The following is a 22,101-nucleotide window of genomic DNA, read 5'->3' on the forward strand; positions in this document are numbered from 1 at the left end:
TTATCATTCACTTCTTTTGGTAACCTGTCAAGTTCAACTCCCATTACTGACTCGTTAGCTTCTTGAAAGGAACTTTAAAAACAAAAATAAAATACCTGCTGTGTTGCTGGACTGGATGATGTGACGTAGTGAGGCAGCGTCCTTGGGAAGATTAGGCTATGCTTTGATCAACAAAACTTTCTCTGTCACTGAATGATGATGGCTGGGTTGTTTGTTTGTTTTTTTTTTTTTTCCAGACAAAGTCAAGTGAATTTCTAACTTGGATAGTGGCAGTAGGAAGGAGGAGGGGGTGGGGAAGTTAATTATTTTCCACCTCCAAAGAATACAATTGCGAGGAAGGAACTTTCTGATTCACTGGTTCCAGGACAACAGGATGTCAAGATCCATGCCTGATGTAACGTTTTCACTCTGAAGATGGGAGGAGGAAATGGGTTGCTATTGGTCTGTGCGTGCAACTGCTGGGAAGGATTGCGTTACGTGACTTACAAAGAGCTAAAGCATAGGACAAGATTTGGTTTGCTTTTTCTGGTGAATCCAGAAGACTCGCTAGCGAGATACAAGTGTAAATCAATGAAGAAAGACCAGAAAGCTCTAAGGCCAAGTCCAAATTTAAAAAAAAGGGCTTGCATGCTGCAGTGCTTAGTTCACAGGTGCCTGGTTGCCTAGTGAAATAGTCATCTTGCACCAGGTGCTTGGATTCTTCATATAATTCATAGGTTTATGAATGTTGTTGAGTAGGAGCTACCTTAAGGAGAGAGTATGAAAAACTTGGAAAGAATAGTGTGTCTTAGCTCCTCCCCTGTTTTAGATGTGGGTGTCTGTCTTAGCGCAGTAGGATATCATAGCGGTCACTTACCTGATCCAGCTTTTTGGAGATAGGGGACAGGTTGTTCCTTTCCTCCCAAATTAGAAGAAATTGAAGGGGTGTGCTGCTGCTCTTCCATTCCCATTTCCTGAAGAGAGAAAGTTGTTTGCTCTCCTAGGATGTGAGAGGCAGGGGTTCTGTTCTGTGCTTTGTGTAAGGGTGTTTGAATCTCTATCTCACAGGGAGTACATCCGTCATTACACAGCAGCGTATTGTGCGATGGGTGTGAGTTGCCCTTTTATTTTTGTCAATGACATTTCCCTTTTCAAAAGTGTAACTAAGTATTTGTTGGACAAGAGGGTGAGAAAGAGCGCTTGTATACAAGACTCGTGGCTCTAATGGCTTGAGTACCAATGGAGAAAGAGTAGACCTGGGTCTCGGTCTGCCAAGTGCCTACTGCAGTATTATTTCTGATAGATTAGTTCAGTGAAACCAGAACTGGAGTCCATGTGTTCCACTTCCCGTGTGGGTGCCCTAACCACAAGGATAAGGTATCGTGCTAATTCTCCTTCTTTCTAGTTCAGTGAATATTGTAGATGAGGTATGGCAGCTTCAGCAGCAATGAATGAGTGCACCTCAAGTCAGAGGGTAAGTGCTCGCTCTCTGGAGGCTCATGACATGAGTACAAATCCTTTTGGTAGAGAAGAAGGTTGAGATGGTACCACCCACATCCTGGGTGAGTGATCTAACCAGTGGGTGTGGGCAAGAGGGGGAAAGGAAGAGGTATTTCAACCCACACATTTTCTGACAGTATCTTGTAGCAACCAGGGAAGGGTATGTAAACTGAAGAACCAGCCCATAAGTCTGCATCCAAAGCCTGGGCAGGCAGAGGAATATTTAGTCTTCCACTAGCCAGCTGTGGTGGGGGCTTTGGTTTGATTTCAGTATTGAGCTGCACAGCACTGAGAAAGCCTGGATGATAAAACCATAGGGACTGCCTCACCTGAGGGGCATCTGAGCAGAACTTCTGGCAACATAGGTGCCGTGTCCCCTCACTAGTTTTTGGGCTTCTAAGCTCCTTTGTGGGTATAGACCAGAGTGCTGTTCTACATCATAGAAAGTCATCTAGAACAGAGCAGAGAGTTTGAGGGTTAAAAAAGAAACTTCTAAAACCCTGGTAGACAATAGATGGAGATCTCTGGTAAATCAGGGATAATCTTAATGGAAAGGATGTGGGTTTTCTTACTTGGATAAATGTATGTCTTCAGGTAATAGAGCCAAAGCATGCAGCTGTGTTTTGTTTTGTCACTGGAACAGTGTCAGGCAACCCAAACTCCTCAATTTAAGTGCCTCCTTTTAGGCACATAAATAAATGGCTTAACTTTCAAAGGCAGTGATCATCTACAGTAATCTTTACTGTAGGTCCTCATAGCCCTTCCTTCTATCACCTGTTTTCAGACTTGTGTAATGTTGGTTACCTTGAAGTTGTGATCTATGTGTCAGTTTGATTCAAATTGCTCTCTCTTGCTGAGTTTAAGTTTTTGTAGTCAGTGTTCAATGAAATTCTTGTTTTCTGAGCACAGTTGAAAAGACAGGTCTGTAGGAATACCAGAAATTCTTAGTTATATCCCTTTGAGAGGGTAAGAAAGCTCGGGTGAAACATAGCTTCAATATACTGAAAGGAATCACTTGAAAACATTCATATTGTGCTGGGTTTGATAATTAGGCTTAAAGTTTGTATTAGCCTCCTAACTTCTATCGTTTCTCAAAATGTACTGGATGCCCACAGTCCCATTGTCAGGAATGGAGGTGGAGTACTCCATTTGAGACAGGCAGGACAGCCTAAATAATACTTTCCTGACCCCCTACCAAGAATTGACTCCCAGAGAGATTCCCTCTTCCTTTGCTAATTCTCACCATGGTCCTCATTTTGACTTGGAGAGCCATTATAATATGTTACATTGCATGACAGGAGGGTCTTAGGGATGCCTGGAATTTCCTTCAGGTTTATAAAAAGCTATCAGATTTTTTGGAGAAAAGTACTTTTTAAAATATATCATGCCATTATTAGTTTACTTGAAAAAAATATGAATATATGTAGCTGTGGCTTAAGCTGGTTACAAGATGCATGATTAGGGAGGCAAAGTTAGCATTCTGGGCAGGATTAATTGGTTACTGCCTCAGCTACCCAGAAAAAGATACCCCCCACCCTCAGCTTTGGAGTTTCTGTAGAATTCTGCCCCTGTTGTAGGAAAGAGCATCTTCAGCCTTTTCTGCACACAATGTTATGTAAAACTGGATGTCTTTAGGCTGTCACATTTGGATACTGTCATCCTTGAGATCAAGGATTGGAAGAATATCCAAAGGATTTCTTAAGCATGATTTCTTTCCACTTAAGTATATTTATTACTTTTATGTTTATGTACTAACTAGGAAAACACTTTATTTTAGCATAAGAATAATACTTTCCAACCACTGCAGTCTAATTGGGAACTCCGAATTCAGTCTTTTCTACAAGAAGAGCATTAGGGGAAAAAAACCCGAAGCTCAGGATTGGGATAGACTAGAGAGAGGAGTAAAGAATATGAATGCTGTGAGGGGCTTTGTCTTCTAGAAAAAGCAAATGCAAGAAGAAAAATGCTTTATGTAACGGGAATCCTTTAAGGAAAATAATATTTTCCCAGTATCAAGAAAATACTGTTAACAAGGGGGGGGGGGTAGAAATAGGAAAAGGGGTATGTCACAGCACAAATGAAAACAAATGAGAAATACAAATATTCACACGTATCAGATGAAGCTGTTCAGAAAACAATACTTTCTTAGTACTATGAATGCCAGTTGTCTTAAAGAACATTGTGAAGCAGCTCGAAATGGTCGTTGACTTCCAGGAGTCACCCCCTAAATTGCTGCTTACATGTGGCGTAGCCAGGTGGGAAATCGTGCGCCCGCATGTGTCGGCCAGAAGAGTTTAAAAGATGGGTCTCGGAGCACCAGTGGTACCTAGGGAGAGGAGGAAGCAGAGCAAGGTGTAGCCCTAGCAGGTAATACGCTGACATGTGATCCTGCGTTTAAGACTACTCTGTAACTCCTTTAATTTCAGTTTTGTATCCTGACTGAACCCTTATGGAGATGTATTTCCACAGCACGTTATTGCAAAGTGCGAAACATCTGCAACATCCATTGACTCTATTAAATAGAGTTAGAGGATACTCAGCACCTCATGTAACTGGCTCTTAAATTTGCCTTCTGCTATGAGATTAATCTATCTAATCATACCTAATATCTACCTGTAGATGGTGGCAGTATGAATGTCCTCTTCGTTTTTATGTGGCCAGTAGGAGGAGGGAAAAGAAAAGCAGAGATACTTCCAGAAATTACAGTCATTTGTAGGTACTAAAATAATGGCACACACGTTTTATTTCTGTTCTGTGTGGGTAACTCGGTAAATTGTGTATTGATTATGCTAATACAGCTAGTGTCTCTATTACTTGTCTGCAGAAATTATTCAAACATGTAGATTGAAGATGCATTTGGCAAAAGTTACCATCCTAAGAAAAAGGCTTTTGTGCAAAGATGGCTTTAAATTGAATTACTAATCATATGGTAATGGAAATTTATAGATTAAGTATTGAATTATAGGAAATGCAAAGTGCAAGTTAAAAATACATATCCTAAACTTCCCATCTGTACAGTCTCAGTTGCTATGAGGTTTATTTTCGCATCTCTCAAGGAATATGTTTTAGAAAGGGATAAATCAATAGCAGTCTATTTTTATAGTTTATTTTGGGATATGTGGCTTCTCCTGCTTTGTTTAACAAGCTGAAAAGAGGCTCAGGCATTTGGGGCAGTTGGTTTTTTTTTTTTTTTTTTTTCTTTTTTAAAATTTATTAACCCACCTAGACTAGAAGAAAATAGACTTTTTTCAATTATCTTTTGCTTTTATTTTATTATGGCTTGTAATAGCTCAGAGCCATAAATCTTAGCTAGAGTTCTCCAAAAGGCTTCCCTTTCAGTGAAAATGTCCTTTTTCACATTTCTAGTGTTATCCATTTCTTTTCCATACAAGTTTTTTCCCAGGCATCAACCAGAAATGTCTTGTGCTCTTCCTTAGGGTGCTAAATCTAAAGATTAACTCTTCAGTGAAGAGGAGTCCCGGTTAGTCAGGAGAATGTGAATGAGATTTTGCAAGCTAGAAAATCTGTGTATATTTTATACTAACTTTATAAAATAATCTCCCTCCTTTATAGGCTAACGATGTGTCCCATGAAGAGATTTTTAAGCAAAAGGGGTGAAATCCTCATTGATCAGCAGGTGTTGCTGTAGAGCAGTCAGGAGATTAATTCTATTTTTAGGACCTCTATATCAAAATTCCCACAGGTTTTCCTCATTGGCTGTTCTTAATGGTACTACTTGATTTGTTGTTGTGCTTGTTTTTTGTTTTTTTTTTCCTTTGAAGAGGAATAGTTGGTCTTAATGTTCACATTCAGCAGCCTAAGCGTGAGGGGTGCTCTGAACTGAAACCAGGGCTTGCCTTGGACACTAGCTGTACCAAAGCTCAAATGTCCTAACCTTTCACATAGATACAGCTTCAGTTTAGAGATACGTTTTTTTGCAGTAAAATTTAAAAAAACTGGTATCTGTCCAAACCACAAGGTTTTATAATGGGAGATAGAATTGACACGCTGGAATTCTGTTTTTCCCTTACTGAGATTTTTTTTTTTTTTTAATTGCTCTCAAGAAGTGTGGTGGTGATCTGTTGGTTTTTTTTCTTTTTTTCTGAAATGTTGTTATTTGGGTTTCCTGTTTGTTTCATTTTTCAAAAGTTGCACTGAGAAAATATGTAGTAGGGACTTGATGGTTTGTTTTTTTAAGGAACAGATAAGTCGGTTGAGAAATATTTCTACAGGTAACAAAACAGGTGAGCTGTGGTCATAAACACGTAATTGTAGGGACAAGGAATATCATTACTTCCATGACAACATTATTTCAAATGTATCTAGAAGTGCTGTTGAGCAGTAACATCACTTACTCATAGTCTGGATTCATAAGCTGTTGTTCTGGTTTCCTGAGGCTTCTCCTTTTACTAGTATTCTATGTTTTATCTTATCATATGTTAGGATGTGGTATATGCTGTAATGGAGATGACACCCCTATGTGCAATTACATGCTGGTACTAGAGTATCAGTAATTTTAATGTTTGAATTAATAATAGTGCATATATGCTACAGTTTTATCTGCATATCATCCTTGTGGCTTTTTTCAGTTATATTTCATATTAGTGCTAGAGAAATGGTTTTGGTTAGCAAAATGTAAAGCATCTTATTATATAGAGATGCTTCTGTTTGAAGTTGCCTTCCTCTCCTGAAAGAAGATGGTATAGTTAATGTTTAAGGGAAGTTAATGTTGGCTGCATGTCACAGTACCTTTTGTAGTCAGGTGAGTTTAACAGTGGCCTGAGAGCTGAAATAGTGCTGAAGTTTTCAGAATCTCCTTGTGGAAAGGCATGAAGTGCTATTCAGAAGCTTATCTGATGCTACCAGCTGGAGCTTACGGAACGTAACAAATACCCATGCTAGTTGGAGGAATGATCTAACTTAATGCAAAGGAAAACGAGATGCTCTTTTGTAAATGATTTGTGCTGATGCTAAGATTTCCCTAATTCTGTGCGTTTTGTGGGGTAGTTTTCTTATTCCTTTTACCATATTTCTCCCTAAATGTGGTTTTAATTTTCCTGACAAATATATCAGTCTGGTTGAATATTATTAGCAAGTCTTTGTGCCACGACCTGTTGGGACCTGCCTGGTTCTGTTGTGACTGAGAATCCTTAAAGGGCCTGAACAACGGTTTAGCAAGCTGCTAACCACAAAGTTATGATACTTGTTTCCTTTTTTTTAGTGTAATAAAGGCATAGTGGTAAGCCTTTGTTGAAAGCAAACCTCAGCTCTCACAGAATTTTCAGATCCCTAAATAGCAGGGAAGTTTTTAAACTTATGGTTTCATGTATGCATACACTGTCATGTTTCTACATTACAAAATCCCATACCTGAAAACAATTTGTTAGGCAGTATCCATGTTTGTTTTTTTCCGTTTTAAGATGTAAATATCTTGGGTTGCACCTCTCAGGCAGCAGTGCAAAGCTGAGGACGTTTTGGTGTGCAGCCACTTCTCCCTAGCAGGGAGAGATGCTGGTACTGCCGCCGGTGGCAGTCGGCACTCAGAACAGCAGCGAAGATGAACGCGTGCATTTTGGTTTGCATGCGCTTAGAAGTGGAGATCCGCTTCAAACAAGCAGATCTTGTTTACTTCTTACCAGGTAGCTGCTTTGTTTTGAAGTTTCCCACTGGGTAATATGTTCTTGAAAAGTTCATGTCTGGGCACCTCAATTCCGCCTTGACACTGAAAAAATGCCAGAATTTTTAAATTGCCTTTCTGGAATGAGTTCAGACTTAGGACATGTATCATGGTTGAGGATTTCATTGGTAAATAATAGATAGGTCTACAGCCTTTCATAAGGTTGATCAGTAGGTATTGGTGACCAAGATGAGTTTTCTTTTGAGGAGTGGAACAGTGAACTAATTTTTCAGCTTTAGAGCTTATTCTTGGGAGCATTTTTTTGGACATAGACCAACAGCTGGTGCTGGGCATAAACAGGGTCAGGTTGGGCTGCTGCAGAGGTTTTGCTGGGGGCTTTGCGGGAGTCGCAAAAGGCAGTATCTCGTCCTTTTTTTTTTTTTTCCTAAACTGTATACTAGTTGTATTCATTATTTTTCTTGCCGTATTAACGAGTCTTGCTGATCTGTGCTGCCCTAGCAAAAAATCTTTCTGTTTAGCTTAGTTTGTATTTGAGCCCTTCCCTGAAGCTCAGCTTTTCATGAGCTTTTCCCATTGCTTTCTTTGTCTGACCAGTTTCCTTTAGCTGTGAGGGCTGCTGGGATGACTGCTTCAGCATAACAAAGAAAATCATACAGTATTATCACAGCTGAAGTACTGGTAACTTCATGGCTGCAAAATACAAGTTCAACTGAAAGAGTCAGGTCGTAAAATCGTATTTTGTGAAATACCTGACTTACTCCAGGGCTGGGGAAACTTTATCAGATCTCTGTCGATGAGAAGAGTGTGCTTGCCAGCCACAGCTCTGGGACAGAGATAGGGATTGTTTAGAGTCCTCCAGAGATTGTACTTGCCTCTTTCTAATATATGAACTGTATTTCAAGTTTCTGGTGTCCTAAGAGTGTCCTTACGAAAACTGGTGTTTTTTTTCTAGAAACTCAGATTCTAGAAACAACCAGTTGTATGAAGCCTTGGGGTTGGCGGAGGAGGAAAAGAGGTACCTGTGGAGTGTGTATATGTATCTCTTCTTTTGAATATATGTCTAGATTTATATGTGACCCTAAGTGTTGCACTCTGTTGTCCCAAGAACCAGGAAAAAAAAAACCCAAATCTTTGGATTTTAACTCAGTTGCATGACTATTTTTGAGGTCTGAAATCTTGGGAGTGGAAATGCTGTAAAAGTGCAGTCTTTCCCCTTTCAGCTTTTTCCCTGTGGAGGGAGAACGAATTCTTTTCTCTCCGCTGTTCTCTAACTCAAAGAACTTGGTCGTTGGGAGAATAAAAAGGAAATGGTTCTGCCTCTTAGCTCTTCCCTTACTTTTAGTTTGGGAGAGTCAATCTTACTTAGGCATCATATCAGAGCATATGAGAACAGCGCGCTCTAATTTTTCAAAGTAGCAGCAGAATTGCTCTTGTTAGGTTCACTCTCGCCCAACAAGTTTTGAATAGTGAATCTGACAAGAATTGTATTGTTTTTAGTTCTACTGCTCTGGAAAGCTGTGAGCCAAGGGAAAGATGCTGGCATGGTGTATACAGTAAAACAGCATGGGGTTAGTTCTCCTTTGCAAGGCTGCCTGCACTGCTGAGATGTTTGCTACTGAATATAGGATTATTATTATTTTTTTAAAGCTTACGTATGAATTAGCGCACACACACCTCTCCCGTCTGCCAGGAGAAGGCTTTCGCTTGTCCGTGTGGAGCGAGTAGAATCTTAAAGCCCGGAATTATTCTCTCATTTAGTTCCATAATCAAATACAGCAGAGTGCATGGAAGACACATATCCCAAAGGAAAATCGATTTGGTTTTTAAGCCATGCAACCAATTTGGTCACTCTGTTCTCAGATGTGTAGCTTCCATACAGCAACGTATTCTGTTTTGGTCTGGTCTACACTTTCGCACTTTGCAGTGCAGCTTTTCTTGCCCGTGTTGTACAAGCATTACTGGCTTTCAGAACTGAAGCTGGTGTAAAGATGCTTGAAACACTTCAGCTACCTACCTAACATCTTTTTTTTTGTTTTGTTTTTGTTTTGTTTACCTTTTTCTGACAGTAGAAGAAAATGAAACAGAGGACCAGCAGGCAGGTGTGGGACACACAGCCGCACAGACTGGTAATGCTGAATTCCTTCATTAGTGCTTGCTTACTGTTTGACAACAGTGTGAGGGATTTTTGTATCGGGGTGTTTTTGCAAAGCCTGCATTCTTCCTTCTCTGTTTCAGCTTAGAATGCATTCTTGGGGCTCGCAATGGAAAATAACATTCCTCTCCCCTCACCTTTCAGTTCCTTAGATGTAGAAATTCTGCCTTTTGTAGGTCAGCCAGCTGAAAGTGAGATGCTTCTAAAGTGCAGCATGCTTTTCTTTTTTTCTTTCCTTTTTTTAAAAATAAAAATAATCTTTCTCTACATCCCCCACATAAAACCCCACCCTATGCTATTTCAGATGAACTTGAATATTAATTCCACTTAAACTCTCTTCATATTTGTAAAATACGTGGATAAGGTTAATTCCTTCTAGGAGTGTTTGTATAATTTCTTACCAGTCAGGGGTAAGAAAATTAAGGGCTCATTAATTTTAGGTCAGTGAGACTGGGGTGGACAAAGCTGTTGTTTCAGTCAGGATCACAGGGATATGTGTTGTTAATAATCTCGAAGAAATAATTGTGAATTCCCAGTAACAACAAGGGCTCTCTTATTCTCTAATACGGTTCTGAGAACGCAAGAAATATTTCACTTCTGTCTTTGGTACTGATTGCACAGAATTTTATCTGAAGAGCTGGACTGACTCATCTGAATAGTCTCATTCATTCAGCTGAGGTCACCTTTTGGAGTAAGGGCCGTCTCCTTAAGGATATTCCTAGAAGGCTAGTCATCTCTGACTGCATGTAGGTAATGTGTCTGAGAACAGTTGGAGTTACTTGTCTCACGAAGGTGAAGAGTGCAGTTAATTTTTTCTTTTTTTTTTTTTTTTTTTTGGCTAGAAGGCTTTGTATTTCTCGTGTGTGTGTATCTTGTGGGTTTGGTTTTGATGCCGTTTATAGGTTCTAGTGACTCTGCGCATCAACTGTGTTGTTTGAAAAGAGGAAATAAAAGTGAGAGCGTTCTCTGTTCTTTTAATGGGAAATTTCTCAAACTCTTCTGAATGTACTTATGTCTCCATTTAGCTGTCTGCAAACTTGGAAAAAAGCAAACTTGTACTGCTGTAGACACACAAAGTTGAAAAATAGAGGACTGCTAAACTGGAGATCAATATGACAAGGAATGGTTGCCTTTCTGCATTTTTTCTTAAAATAATTCTCAATGGTTAAGTTGTCTGCTAGTTATTTATTTGCCATCATGTCCTGTGTTGTTCTCTGTCTGTTTCTAGGCAAGACTTAACATTCTGTTTTTCTCTATAGCAAGAATGCAGTGCCGATATTAAAAACAAAAAACCTTCTGATAGAGCAAGCAGTACAGAAGGCCCACACTGTGTACACACTGCCAGAAGTTTTTATAGTAATACTTTGTATCTAAGCTCTGGCTCTAACCATTAAATGTGCTTTTTATAGAGTACCAAGTTATAAATGTAGTGCAGCTACGGCATATTAATCTTACTGCAGAGATTTAATGAGGCAGTTGTTTTGCGATGGACACTATTGGGAGCAGAGAGCGACAGAGTTTTACTTTACCACTGAGCTGAAGAAATATTCCTTGCCTGGTAATAATTATAACCACATGATCTAAGTTTTCCTTTCTTTTGCCAGCACTTTTCCATGCAGAAGTGGCTTGGAAGGAGGTCTGCTGTAAGGCGGTGAAATGGATTGGAAAGGAGGCTGTTTCCTTGGTAGTTTGATGTTTTAGTTGTGATTAGCTATGGATCCTTGTAGCATAGGCAGAAATATGTAAGATGAGTTTCAAGAATACAGATAGTCTTTGCCAGTCCACTGAGATGACTTTTAGGTATTCATTACTTTTACTTGACTTTTATATGGGTTATAAAAAGTAAATGTGGTGAAACCTCATTTTTACATGGACAGAATAGAATTTCTGCTGGTTGGCCTTAAACCGCTCCCATACTTGAAATTAATTGAAGTCCATGGCTTTATTGCCTCCAACACTTTTAAGCCAATGCAATTTTTCATTTTCCCCAAAGTTGCAGTTTTATTAGACCAAGTTACAGCAATAACATCCCTTATGAGGAGGAGGAAGAAGGGAAGGGGAGAACCACCTGCCAGGGAACACAGTAATGAGAAAATCATGCTTCTTTTAATTTCCATTTATAAACAATGTTAACATAATCAGTAACAGAAGACAACTGTTCTTTCTCTCTTTTTTTTTTTTAAGTGGCTGAATTTATTTCTGTTCCAAAAATGTAACCCTCCTTTCCATACTAGATAATTTTCAATGATATCTGCAGATGGAGCCCGTGTGTGTATTGTTGCTGATGTATACGAAAAATTTCAGTTAGTGCATGGCAGCCTCTGAAATAGGGCAGGGAAGCCTCTGGAAATGGCAGTGGCATTTGCAGATGTTGGGAAGGGTAATCATACTGTGAAGACGATCTTTGTTGAGGGTATTGTGGCTGCGCTTGTTGCAGATATTGGGGGGAAAGAAATGTGGGAGATGAAGGACATTTGCCCTGAAGTCTGTATGTGACCATGAGCTTTGAACGGGAAGCTAAGGAGAAAGTATAGGTGAATCCATATCACGTTTATAAAATAGGTTTTATTCTAGTCTTTCAAAAAAGCAGCTCAAATAAGGCAACTTATCCTCAGCTTAAGTAACTATGTAAGGTTAGACCAGTTCTTGATGGAAGTTACTTGTTGTCGTAACAGAAAACGTATCTATTCACAAAGCATCCAAATGATATTTTCTCTCTTTAAATATCTTTTTATTTTGGTGGTGACGTCTCTTCAGGGAAGCAGATCACGGTGGAAATGCATTCATTGAGGGGGGCTGAGACTGCCAGAACTCATTTCACAAGGCTGTCGTAGGCTAAACTCGAACCTAGGTCCCAGAGGGTCCCACTTAAGTGTTGACCTAAAAACAAATGTGCCAGTTGGCTAGAGCATGTATTCTAAAGTTGCAGCAGAAGGGAATAAGCCTGACAGACTTCTGTCCCTGTGGAGTTTATATCTGCAAATGCAGAAGGAGAAGCAAAACATTTATTAGTCTTAAAATGAGTCTAATTTTCATAACTGGTCTCTAAGTAGGAAGCTTTAAATTGAGCGATTCTTTAGGCTTTTGTGCACTAAGGGGTGCATGTGTGCATACGTGTGTGTGTATTGCTGAATTCCTATACAGTGCAAGTGCTTCTGAATAATAAGTCTTGAGAATTCCTTCCCCTCCCTTTTCTTTCCTTCGGCATTACACTTAAAGTAGAGTCAGATGCTACCCTTATTTTAAAACAAACAGGTCTGTAAACTTTATGTGCAGCATTTAAATACTCATGTTAAAATTCAAACCCAGTGCCCACATTTCCCCGAGTGCTGTCAGTTTTATGAGATGAAACTGGGAGCTTGAGCTGAACAACTAATAGCATGCGATGTGCACATGCTGCCTTCCAACAAGTGTTTAATGATGTTGGGGTCAGTTTGCAACAGTTAAGACAATTATTTCTTTTTCTGAACCGCTTATAACCTGGTGATCTTCTAACTACTTTTATTAATCTTGCAAAATATCTTGGAAGAAGTGGCGATGGGAGTTATTAGATTCAGAGTGTTCAACAATGGATAAAATGCCATAGAGTCCTTTTATTTAATTAGCATCCCTTTTTGGCATGTGAATTCGCAGACTAGTCTATTCTATTTGGAAGTAGCAGCCCAAGTTGGAGTTTTCACTCTTGAAAGGACCTTGTGAATGTAATTTGTCACACAAGGATCACACTTGTATGGGCAGGGCTTTTGCAAAGCAAATACATTTTTGCCTTCAGAATGTGTTTTTTATTTTTTAAAATCAATCTGGTTTCCCTCTGTAATATGATACCCTTAAAAATAAATGCTGCCCTTTACCCCTGTCAAAGAAATTCCTCGGTTTTGATCATGAGCCACATAGCATGAGGAAGGCTTTCTGACATGGGTCATTTCCAGTTTCTGCTTGTGGGTCCATCCGTGTTGGAACAGTTGAAGGGCAGGGTGCTGCAGTGTGGACCAAAGGGTGTAGAAAGATGATGAGAGCCCTGACCTTCATCGTGGGCAGCAAGAACGTCTGAGCTTTGCGCACAGCGGCAAATACAGGGATGGCTTTGCCTACATCACTGTAGGGTGCTGAGAGAGGATTCAGGAATGGTTTAAAGTGGAATCCCCTTCCCCATTCCAGTGTGAATTTAGTGTTTGCATGTTTTAGTTTCTCTCCTTCCAAGTAGTTGTGCACGATCCTAATCAACTGCAGTGCTAAGTACAGTGGGTTCGCAGACACCACCTCTGTGTTGCTGTGGACAAGGAGCCTACTCCTGGTTAGTAACTCGCTCGGCTAAAGAGCATAGCATCGTAAAATGTACTTGCACAATCTCTTGTTATTATGTGAGTTTGTCCTTGTTTTCTAAAAGGACTTGCTTCAGTCAAGGCTCTCTCAAATATCTAAAAGGAAAGATGAGGCAGCCAAAGCAGAAAAGGGAAAAGTGGTGAAACACTTGCATTCCTTTTGCTGGAATGTACACAACCATTTTTCTTCTGCATTTCACTTGTTTTACTGTGGTTCCCAAGGAAAAACAAAGTTAAGTGCCAGCTTGCTTTATTAGGGAAGACAGATTGTTTTATTTCTGTCTTTTGAAGGAAGCTTTTAGTAAAGTGGGCAAAAAGTCAGGAGTAGTTAAAGCTACTCTGCTCCTCCTCAGAGGAGGAAAAGTTCTAGACTTCACATTATCTCACTCTGCTCTGGTCATCTGCAGAACTGAGGTAGTGCAGCGAGCTGTGTGGCTTCTCTGCGCGATCGGGGATGGCGGTGAGACTGCGCATTTCTTCCAGTTTAGAAGCTTCAGCTGGGCTCGGGACTGCTGCTCTGAGGCTAGAGCTACCCCACTATCCCCAAAACGCTTGTTAACGTGCCAAACAGACAAAGCTCTCCTTGTGCGCTGCTGAGGCTTTACAATAGTTAGTTCCCAGTTTTCTATGATCTGGCAAATACAGGAACTTTATCAGGTTTGTTTTAAGTCACACACAAGTTCAAAGCATGTGTAGCGTTTTGACCCAGGGTATAGTCTTTCCAGGGCTTTGTTTTTGTCAAATAGTGTCGTGATGGAGTATTGGAGTGGGTTGTAAAGTCAAGATTAATTTCATGTTTATGTAAAATCAAATTTGTTAGTCTCTTAATTCTGGTAATTTCCTGTGAAACACTGTAGTTAACAGTGAAAAGAAGTTCCTGCACGCTCATTGATTTGATTTTTGTTTTCATTGAAAACTAATTGCATAGGTGGTTTATCCTTTCTTACAATGATCAAAGCAGCTTCAATAGCTGTGATAAAATTGACAAACCTAACATTGAAGCATGGAAGAATTGCTTGAGTGAGAAATGGAGCTGTATTTATAGGAGTAGAAGGGAAATTCTCCTTTCATCAAGCTTAGAAAAAAATTAAGGAAAAAGCCTCCTTTGCTTATTTAGCAATAAAATCTACAATGTGCTGCAGGCTTGTGCCAGATATGTTTCTTCTCATCGTTACCACAAGAACCTATCTTGATTTTTTTTTTTTTTCTTTTTAAAGGTTCTCTTCTTAGATGCCTGACATCATGGTCTTGATTTTCTTTCAGACCCTAACTGTAAACTAGAAGACAAGGCAGAAGATGGAGAAGTGCTAGACTGTAAGAAAAGGCCGGATGAAGGGGAGGAGTTAGAAGAAGAAGCTGTGCACAGCTGTGACAGCTGCCTCCAGGTGTTTGAGTCACTGAGTGATATCACAGAACACAAGATTAATCAATGTCAACTGACAGGTAAACAATACTTATCACTTTGTGGCTTTGTGCACTGTTCTATTTCTGATCCCCATCCTCTGCTTCTGATCTCCCTCCTCCTTTCTCAGTTATTGTACTCCTGCACTTGAATGCTTGGGTGAGACCTTCATAAGCAGGTTCTGGGACAGGGTTATACTGCAAATGGGGCACTATAGATTTCCTTCACACTGAAGGATGTATGGATAACTACTGCATTGCCACTGTATTTAAAGTGTTTGTTAGCTGTCTGTGCTTGGCTGCTGTGTGTATTTTCTAGATTCATACTGTACAGCTTTTCGTACTTTGCTTATACACATATTTTCGTATGTCACTTGTGAACGCAGAGGGTGTTTGTAAGTGGGGCTTAAATGCAGCCGCATAGTGAATGAATTTGCACAACGGCATGTTGCAGATCTGCGCTGGATGTTGCGTTAGGCTGATCTGTTAACTACGAATGACTGTATGATAATCAGTAACTGAAAGTTGAGAGGAGTGAAGCAAATTGTTAGAAGGGGAAATAAAATCTCAGCTTCAGTCAAGGGGCAGAGCTGAGTGCTGATCAGATGCTACTGAATTGAGCAGAGCTGGGTGAATGGACCTGTAGCCAGCCCAGGTTCCTTTTTGAAATGATTGTAGACAGCCCCCTCACTTAGGAAACCACGTGAAATCTGCTGAAGTATTTTTGCCCTTTAGTTTTAGTAGGTCTTTTGATGGTATGCACTGTAGATCCGGATAGACTCAGTATCAAGAGAAAGGCATTGTTATTTTTGAGTAGATGGTACTTTGGTTTTAGGCTTACAGTGTAAAATGTATTTTATGTATTGCAGTTATATTAAAAAACTTTCTTTATTATGACTTTGTAAACAAGGAAAGCTATCCTTCCCATTTAGGAATGCTTTTAGAAAGTGTGCATGTGCTCATGTTTGGAGAGCTTTCAGAGTTATTTTTGGTTCCAGTAGATCCATAGGCTAAGTCCTGGCAGGCTCACATAAAAGTCAGGCAGCAGTACTTCATCCTCATCTTGAGGATTAAGAGTGAAAAGAAGGTGAGCAGAAGAGGAATAAGTAGGCAGGAGCAGAAGGAAAGTTGAGGAAGCAATGTGAATTTGTCAAGTGGTTTTAATCCCAACTTCAAATTATGGAAGATGAAAATCTGCTGCAGCAAGAAATGTTTACTTTCATTAATATATCGCTTTGCCTTTTCTTGCCTGTAAAATGTTTTTTTAACTTCAGACACAGTCAGTTCTGCCATTCCCTAATCACTCCTACCAGCTTCTCGAGTGTATTTGTCTATATTGCTCACGGTTTCAGGCAGTAGGAATATTCTCTCTTGACTTTAAAAAACTTAATGTTTTTCTCTCCTTTTCTTCATACCTCTCTTCTTTCTTTTGCTCTTCCTATGTTGAAAAATTTGTGGCTTTAGCTTGTATCTTCCTTCCCTCTCCCAGAAAGCATTCCCCCTGCCCTGATCCTCTGGATCTCCCCTTTACTGCCTCAGATCCCATTTATTCATCCCTGTTTTTTCACCTTAATCTGATTTGGCTGTTTCTCCTTTATGGTTAGCTAGTCACCGCTCCCCCTTCCTACTTCTACCAAGAGGTTTTTCTGCTTTAAAGCTACAAGAAGAATGCCACTGAACAGTGCTTGCACAGTCGGGTTGAGAAACTGTGAAGAAAGCAGGTGGGGGGAGCAGTAAGTAGGCAGAGTCCTGGAGCACTGCTCCTGAACACAGCAGTTCTTGCTGAGAGTTGTGTTGCTAAATGAGAGTGGAAACAAGTGTGCTGGATTAGTCAATCGGGGTTGCACATGTAAAGGCAGGGATATATGTATGATGTCAGAGGATGAGGGAATGAAAATGCATCTTGAAGGAAATTGTTTATGTTATGAAAAGTACCTTTGCCTCTCTTTCAAGGAAACTGGTGATAGTGAATGGGTAGAGATCGGACTCTTTGAAAGCTAATGAAGTGAACAAAAACCTAAACCACACATCCTTCTGGACTACCAAGTTGACAAAAAGCCAACGGTCCAGGACTTTTCCAAATAAAATGACCAAAATACACCCCTAAATTGAGAGAGCGGCCTGGATGAAATGGCCAGAGCTGAGAATTTCTTCTTTCTCTAGCAAAAAAAATACTAAACAGGTGGTTAGTGAGGTGAATTCAGTGCAGTGTCCTAAGCTGCATGTATGGCCTATCACTAAGGCTACAACGTTTTAAGAAAACCTCATCGTTTTAGATTATTTTTAGTTAACCAGTGACAAACAGTTGACAGACAAGCAACTTACCTTTCTCTTCTGAAGCACAACCTATATTTGACAAAAATAAAGTCTGCTTTTAGCATTTGAGGAAAACTCCCAGAACTCTTGTCTTTCTCTTGGACTTCCATCAGTGCTTTTGGGTGCCAAGCTCAGATTCAAAGTTTTCAAAAAAGGTATTGCCATGGAGGAGCGGTTGCACCTCCCTTTCTCATCACAGTCTTCTGACGGAACAGGGTGTTACATAATTGCTCTGGTGGTCTCCTTTTGGAGGAGTCCCAATGAAACTAGGAGACCCCCTAAGGTATTTGTCTGTCACTAAGTTGTTAATGAAAGGCAAGAGGTTTATCAAAATTGAACAACTTCTACTATATTCTGTTGTTTGGGTCAACTGTGTCCTCTCCGGAGGAGGACAGAGTGTATAACCGATCCTGATGTGTGGTCTTTCCAATCTGGGCCTCATCTCAGGTACTGAAGAGTTACCAAAGTTGTCCATTATGTAAAAGTGCCAGGGTTGTCAGCCTCTGAAGTTCACATTTGAGTTCTGAAGCCTTCCAAACCCTGATTTTTCAGATGACTGAGCCACCTACAGCTTGTCTGGATTTTACTGAGCTTTGGAGGTGCACAGGAAGCGGCACTGCAAGAATTTATGAACTGTGCATGTTGACACAGTTGTAGGGTCATTTTCCATGCAGTTATACTGGGTAAAATCAACAATCATGTTGATGGAACAAACAGGATGGCAAAAAAAATGGCTTAAGACAACCCCTAATTCTGCCAGCCTTGTAACATGCTTGAGAATGGGATTTGCCACTGTAGGTTCTCAAACTGATACTGGGGCTTCTAGTTTCAGCATTTGAAAATGTTAGATGTGTTCTTCTGAAGCTTTGAGACTTCAGTGGAAGGAGTAAAATTGCTTTATTGAATCTTTATTCTGCACTCTCAACCAAAGACAGGAATGGGGAGAAGGGAGCTGGTTTATTAAACAGTGGTCCCAATCTCTCAAAGTGTCAGTTATCCCCACCTATTCAGAGGATAGTGGAGGATGAGAGTTACTTACAACTCCGTGAGATTTAGTTCTCAGGATCTTGAATTGCTGTTCTCTTGCAGATTTTTTCAAAGGAGAAGAAAAAAGGTCTCCCCAACTGGTTCCTTCCTGTAATCTGTTGTTTGAATTGAACTGGTGTTCTTTTTCTAGAGGAGGGCATAGCTGCTCTTTTATCCTAATGTGTGCGCTATTGATCTTTTCAATTTGGGTCTGATCCAATATCCATTGAAGTCAATGAAAAGATTCCCATTGACTTCAGTGGGGGATGGAACAGGCCCTTCATGAGCTATTTAGTAATATTTTTTTGCTATCATGTGAAATTCTTGTACTGAAGCTTTCTGTGAAAAGGTGATAATTTATTTATGTTAATTGCTGACAATTCCTGTGATATTTGTGGAATACAGATAATGGATAAACAGGGGAAAAAGTCCAAAAAAATTATTTGCAATACTTGTAACCATGGGCAGATAAGATGCTGAACTATATTAATTTAGTCATTACAAAAATGGCAGTAAAAATACGGATTTAATAGTATTTCTGTCTGATGTTAATGCTGTTTTCACTCTATCCTTCCTGCAGCATTTCCATTTAATAACTCATGAGCCACTTGCACATTGTCATCTTCTAAGTTGTGTATTTAAGTAAAAGATCCAATTAGCATGGCTATGAACCTGATGTCCTTTTAGTATATGTCAGTTTGGATCTCACTGTAGGAACACGTATGCAGGATCAAATGTGGTGCACTACTGATAAACCCTCAACTGCACCTTCTCTCCTTCTGCCAACAGAAAAAGAAACTTAACCTTTTGCAATGCTACCATATATGCTGTTGGTGGGGCACAATTTGTCAGACACTTTCCCTAATCTTTTTCCTGCTTGACGACTTATGTCTTCTCCCAGCACAGTGCTTTATGCTGTTTATTTCACCTTTCAGTCCTTGGGGATCATAATCTATGAAGTCTTCCCTATATACATGAGAACTGCCTCTCCGCTGGCTGACTCTGTGTTCAGAGGCATTCAGCTCAAGCTTGGTTCTCTTGAAGATCCTATAAGTTGCTTTGGCATTGGAAGTCTCAGTCATAACCAGAGTAATACTAGAAAAAGGAGCATCCTGTGGTGCTGCCTTGCTTGAGGTCAAATATGCAGTGAACGTGACAGTTTAGTTGGCTGAGTTCTTGAATAACTCAACAGCAATGAACATGCTGGTACACGAGACTGCCATCCTCCACCAGAATGGCAGTAGACCTAGTGCGTGTTACATGACTTCCCTACTAGCCCCATTGGCATCACAGGCTGTAAAACTTATCTGAAAGCAGGCTACTGAATCATATGCAGTCCTAGCTTCAAGGCTAAGGGTGTTCTGAGGTAAAAGACATGAGGTATTTCTCCACTGAGGATATTTATTTTACCTTTAGGTGATTGGGTAGACTTAGTTTTATGCTTTGGGCTCTAGCTTAGTGCTAGAGCTTTGACAGGTTGAATAACTGTGTGAGGTAGAGTTGAGAGCCATTCATGTTATCCTCTAAGTTGTTTCTGATGTTGAAAAGGTTACTGGCTATAGCTGTGTGTCCCCTGCCAATGAGAAGATGCAGTCCTGCTCTCTAGCCTTGCTCAGAGATTCCTCTAGCATGCCATCTGAAAATAATCCCAGCAGATACACTGTCGACCAGTTGTTCTAAGTGCTGCTCTCCATCAGCATTGGAATATCACTAAGGTGGGAACTTCTAGCTCAGTCAGTATTTCTGTGTTTCCAATTATGACCAATATTAATGTTCATGGATATCATCCTCCTGCGTGGTTGAGAAACACCTTCTTGCATGTCTAGAAATAAGAGGTTGTGCTACCTAACAGCTTCACAGACAGCATGCACCACGAGTGATCATGGACTTACCAAATGGGAGGTAATAGAGATTCCACTGTAATGGTTTCCTTCTCTTGCCTCTTTTCTCTTCTTCCTAGTGCCCAGGAATCTTTCATCTTTCTGAATGAGTTGGTAATGCCAGGACCATCTCCTTCACTAGAAGACTTGAAAACTTTCCAGGGGATTTTGTCCCAAAGGATGTATGCTGTGCACAGTGAGACTACAAGATAAATCTTGTGAGCACTTGGTGTTGTCATGCTTTGGTATCTTAGCTAGAATTGCTCTTCCTGCTAGCAAAAGAATCCTAGAGCTGGCAAAATACATTGCAGATCTTGCCATTGTTTTTTCCGTTTCCACTGTCTGTGTGGAGAAAAGATACATGGCAAGGGTCCTTGGTCATTTCTGCAGTACAGAGAAAGATTTGAGCTTCATCAAAGTGCTTCTGAGGACAAGGACCCGAAGAAGTTGAATCTGTGATGCACCAAAACTATATTCATCTGCCTCATTGCAGTTAGTGGCATACTGCCAAGTACCGTTTGCCAAGTACAGTTACTTCACTTGAGAGAGTCACCCTATTTCTCTTGAGAATTCCTGCACCAAGGACTGAATATGGATTTTACATTAAACAGTTATTGAATGAAAGACAAACAGTGCTTGGACTGGGGAATTGAGCTTAGGCCTCTCTTTTTCCTTAAAGGGCTTCCCAGTTGCTGTACTACAGAGACATGCTTCTACTTTTCCATTTGCTTTGGACCACAAACTTCTGACTCTTTTTCCACAAAATGACATTCTGTTTGACTGAGACAGTGGAACCCTCTCCTCTAGTTTCCCATCCCAGCCAGTGCACATGGTAGTTCAACCCCCTTCTTTAAGTTTGCAGGTTGTGGACTTACATCCTTTCAGAATTCTGTGGTCCAGGACACATATCTGCAACTCCAGATCCTTGGTATTTGAGGAAAAGGGGGAATAGGGTGGTAACTACAACCTCTGTCTCCAAAGATCATAATTTTGAATTCAGAGAGCAGTGTAAAGCCTGTCAGTGGACTTGGATGGAAGATTTATATGCATTACAGAATGGCTAAGGCCTGTTAAAATCATAGCAATTTGGACAATCTGCCATAAAGAACTTCATATGCAAAACTGTATGCTTCTCGGGAGGTTAGATGAAGGTCTTGATAATTGCATTCTTAGATTTTCATATAAAAATTCTGTATAATTACTTTTGTAGGTAGCCTGGTACTGCTCAGATGTGGATGGAACTTGTATATGCTGGAGCTGAAAGCTGTGAAAGTAGGCTGCGTAGCCTTCTTGCTGTTCTTCAAAACCCCTGTGCTTACCTTGAGAGACAGTAGATCCATGATGAACAGCCAGCATGGGCAAGGAGGCATAAACTCCTCCCTCTTTTGCTTGGAAACTGTTAATCTCTGCTCTTGAGATTGTTAATCAGTCGTAAAACCAGTAGATCTTCACCTCCTGGGTATTTTAAAAGCAGCCTGTTGCACTTCCTGAGTTGTCACTCAGTGACCTCTTGTAAATGAAAACAGCTGATGTCTGTATCATGGAACTGTTATTCTTGACTTGGGGAACCCCCATAATAAACCTGTTCATGAGCATTAACTGTAAATGCCAGAACTCTTGTTCTGTTTGGAGGTGGGAAAGAAAGCAAGTGGTGGTGTCTTCCAAGGTGCTTTGCGTGCTTCCTGTATATCTTTCATTGATTTTTTTTTTCCTCAGTTTCGCTTCCTATTTTCCTCTTTTTCTAGCTTGATTTTCCATCACTACAAAAGGCAGGTGATTCTTTTAGGACATGTGAGCCTGAACTCCCAACATAACGGCAAGATACTGGATCAGATGTGGTGTCCCTGCATCAGTGAGGAAACTGGTGCCTCCCTGAGCACCATGGAC

General features: G+C 40.3%; 1 protein-coding gene across 3 annotated transcripts in view; it reads left to right on the forward strand.

The window, feature by feature from the left end:
* The window catches only part of ZNF521 (zinc finger protein 521), a gene marked incomplete at its 5' end in the record, with an annotated part of 204,047 nt that overhangs the window by 8,087 nt on the left and 173,859 nt on the right, over nucleotides 1-22,101 (forward strand). The window contains 3 exons of one of the 3 annotated variants that reach the window (XM_081996547.1): nucleotides 8,070-8,132; nucleotides 9,184-9,243; nucleotides 14,855-15,034. In XM_081996547.1, the coding sequence (XP_081852673.1) occupies nucleotides 8,070-8,132; nucleotides 9,184-9,243; nucleotides 14,855-15,034 (303 nt within the window). The remainder of the gene's footprint in view (nucleotides 1-8,069; nucleotides 8,133-9,183; nucleotides 9,244-14,854; nucleotides 15,035-22,101) is intronic. The other 2 variants (XM_081996548.1, XM_081996549.1) reach the window with 2 other exon arrangements.

The sequence above is a fragment of the Phaethon aethereus genome (assembly GCF_964289735.1).
Source record: "Phaethon aethereus genome assembly, chromosome: 2".
NCBI classification, from domain to species: domain Eukaryota; kingdom Metazoa; phylum Chordata; class Aves; order Phaethontiformes; family Phaethontidae; genus Phaethon; species Phaethon aethereus.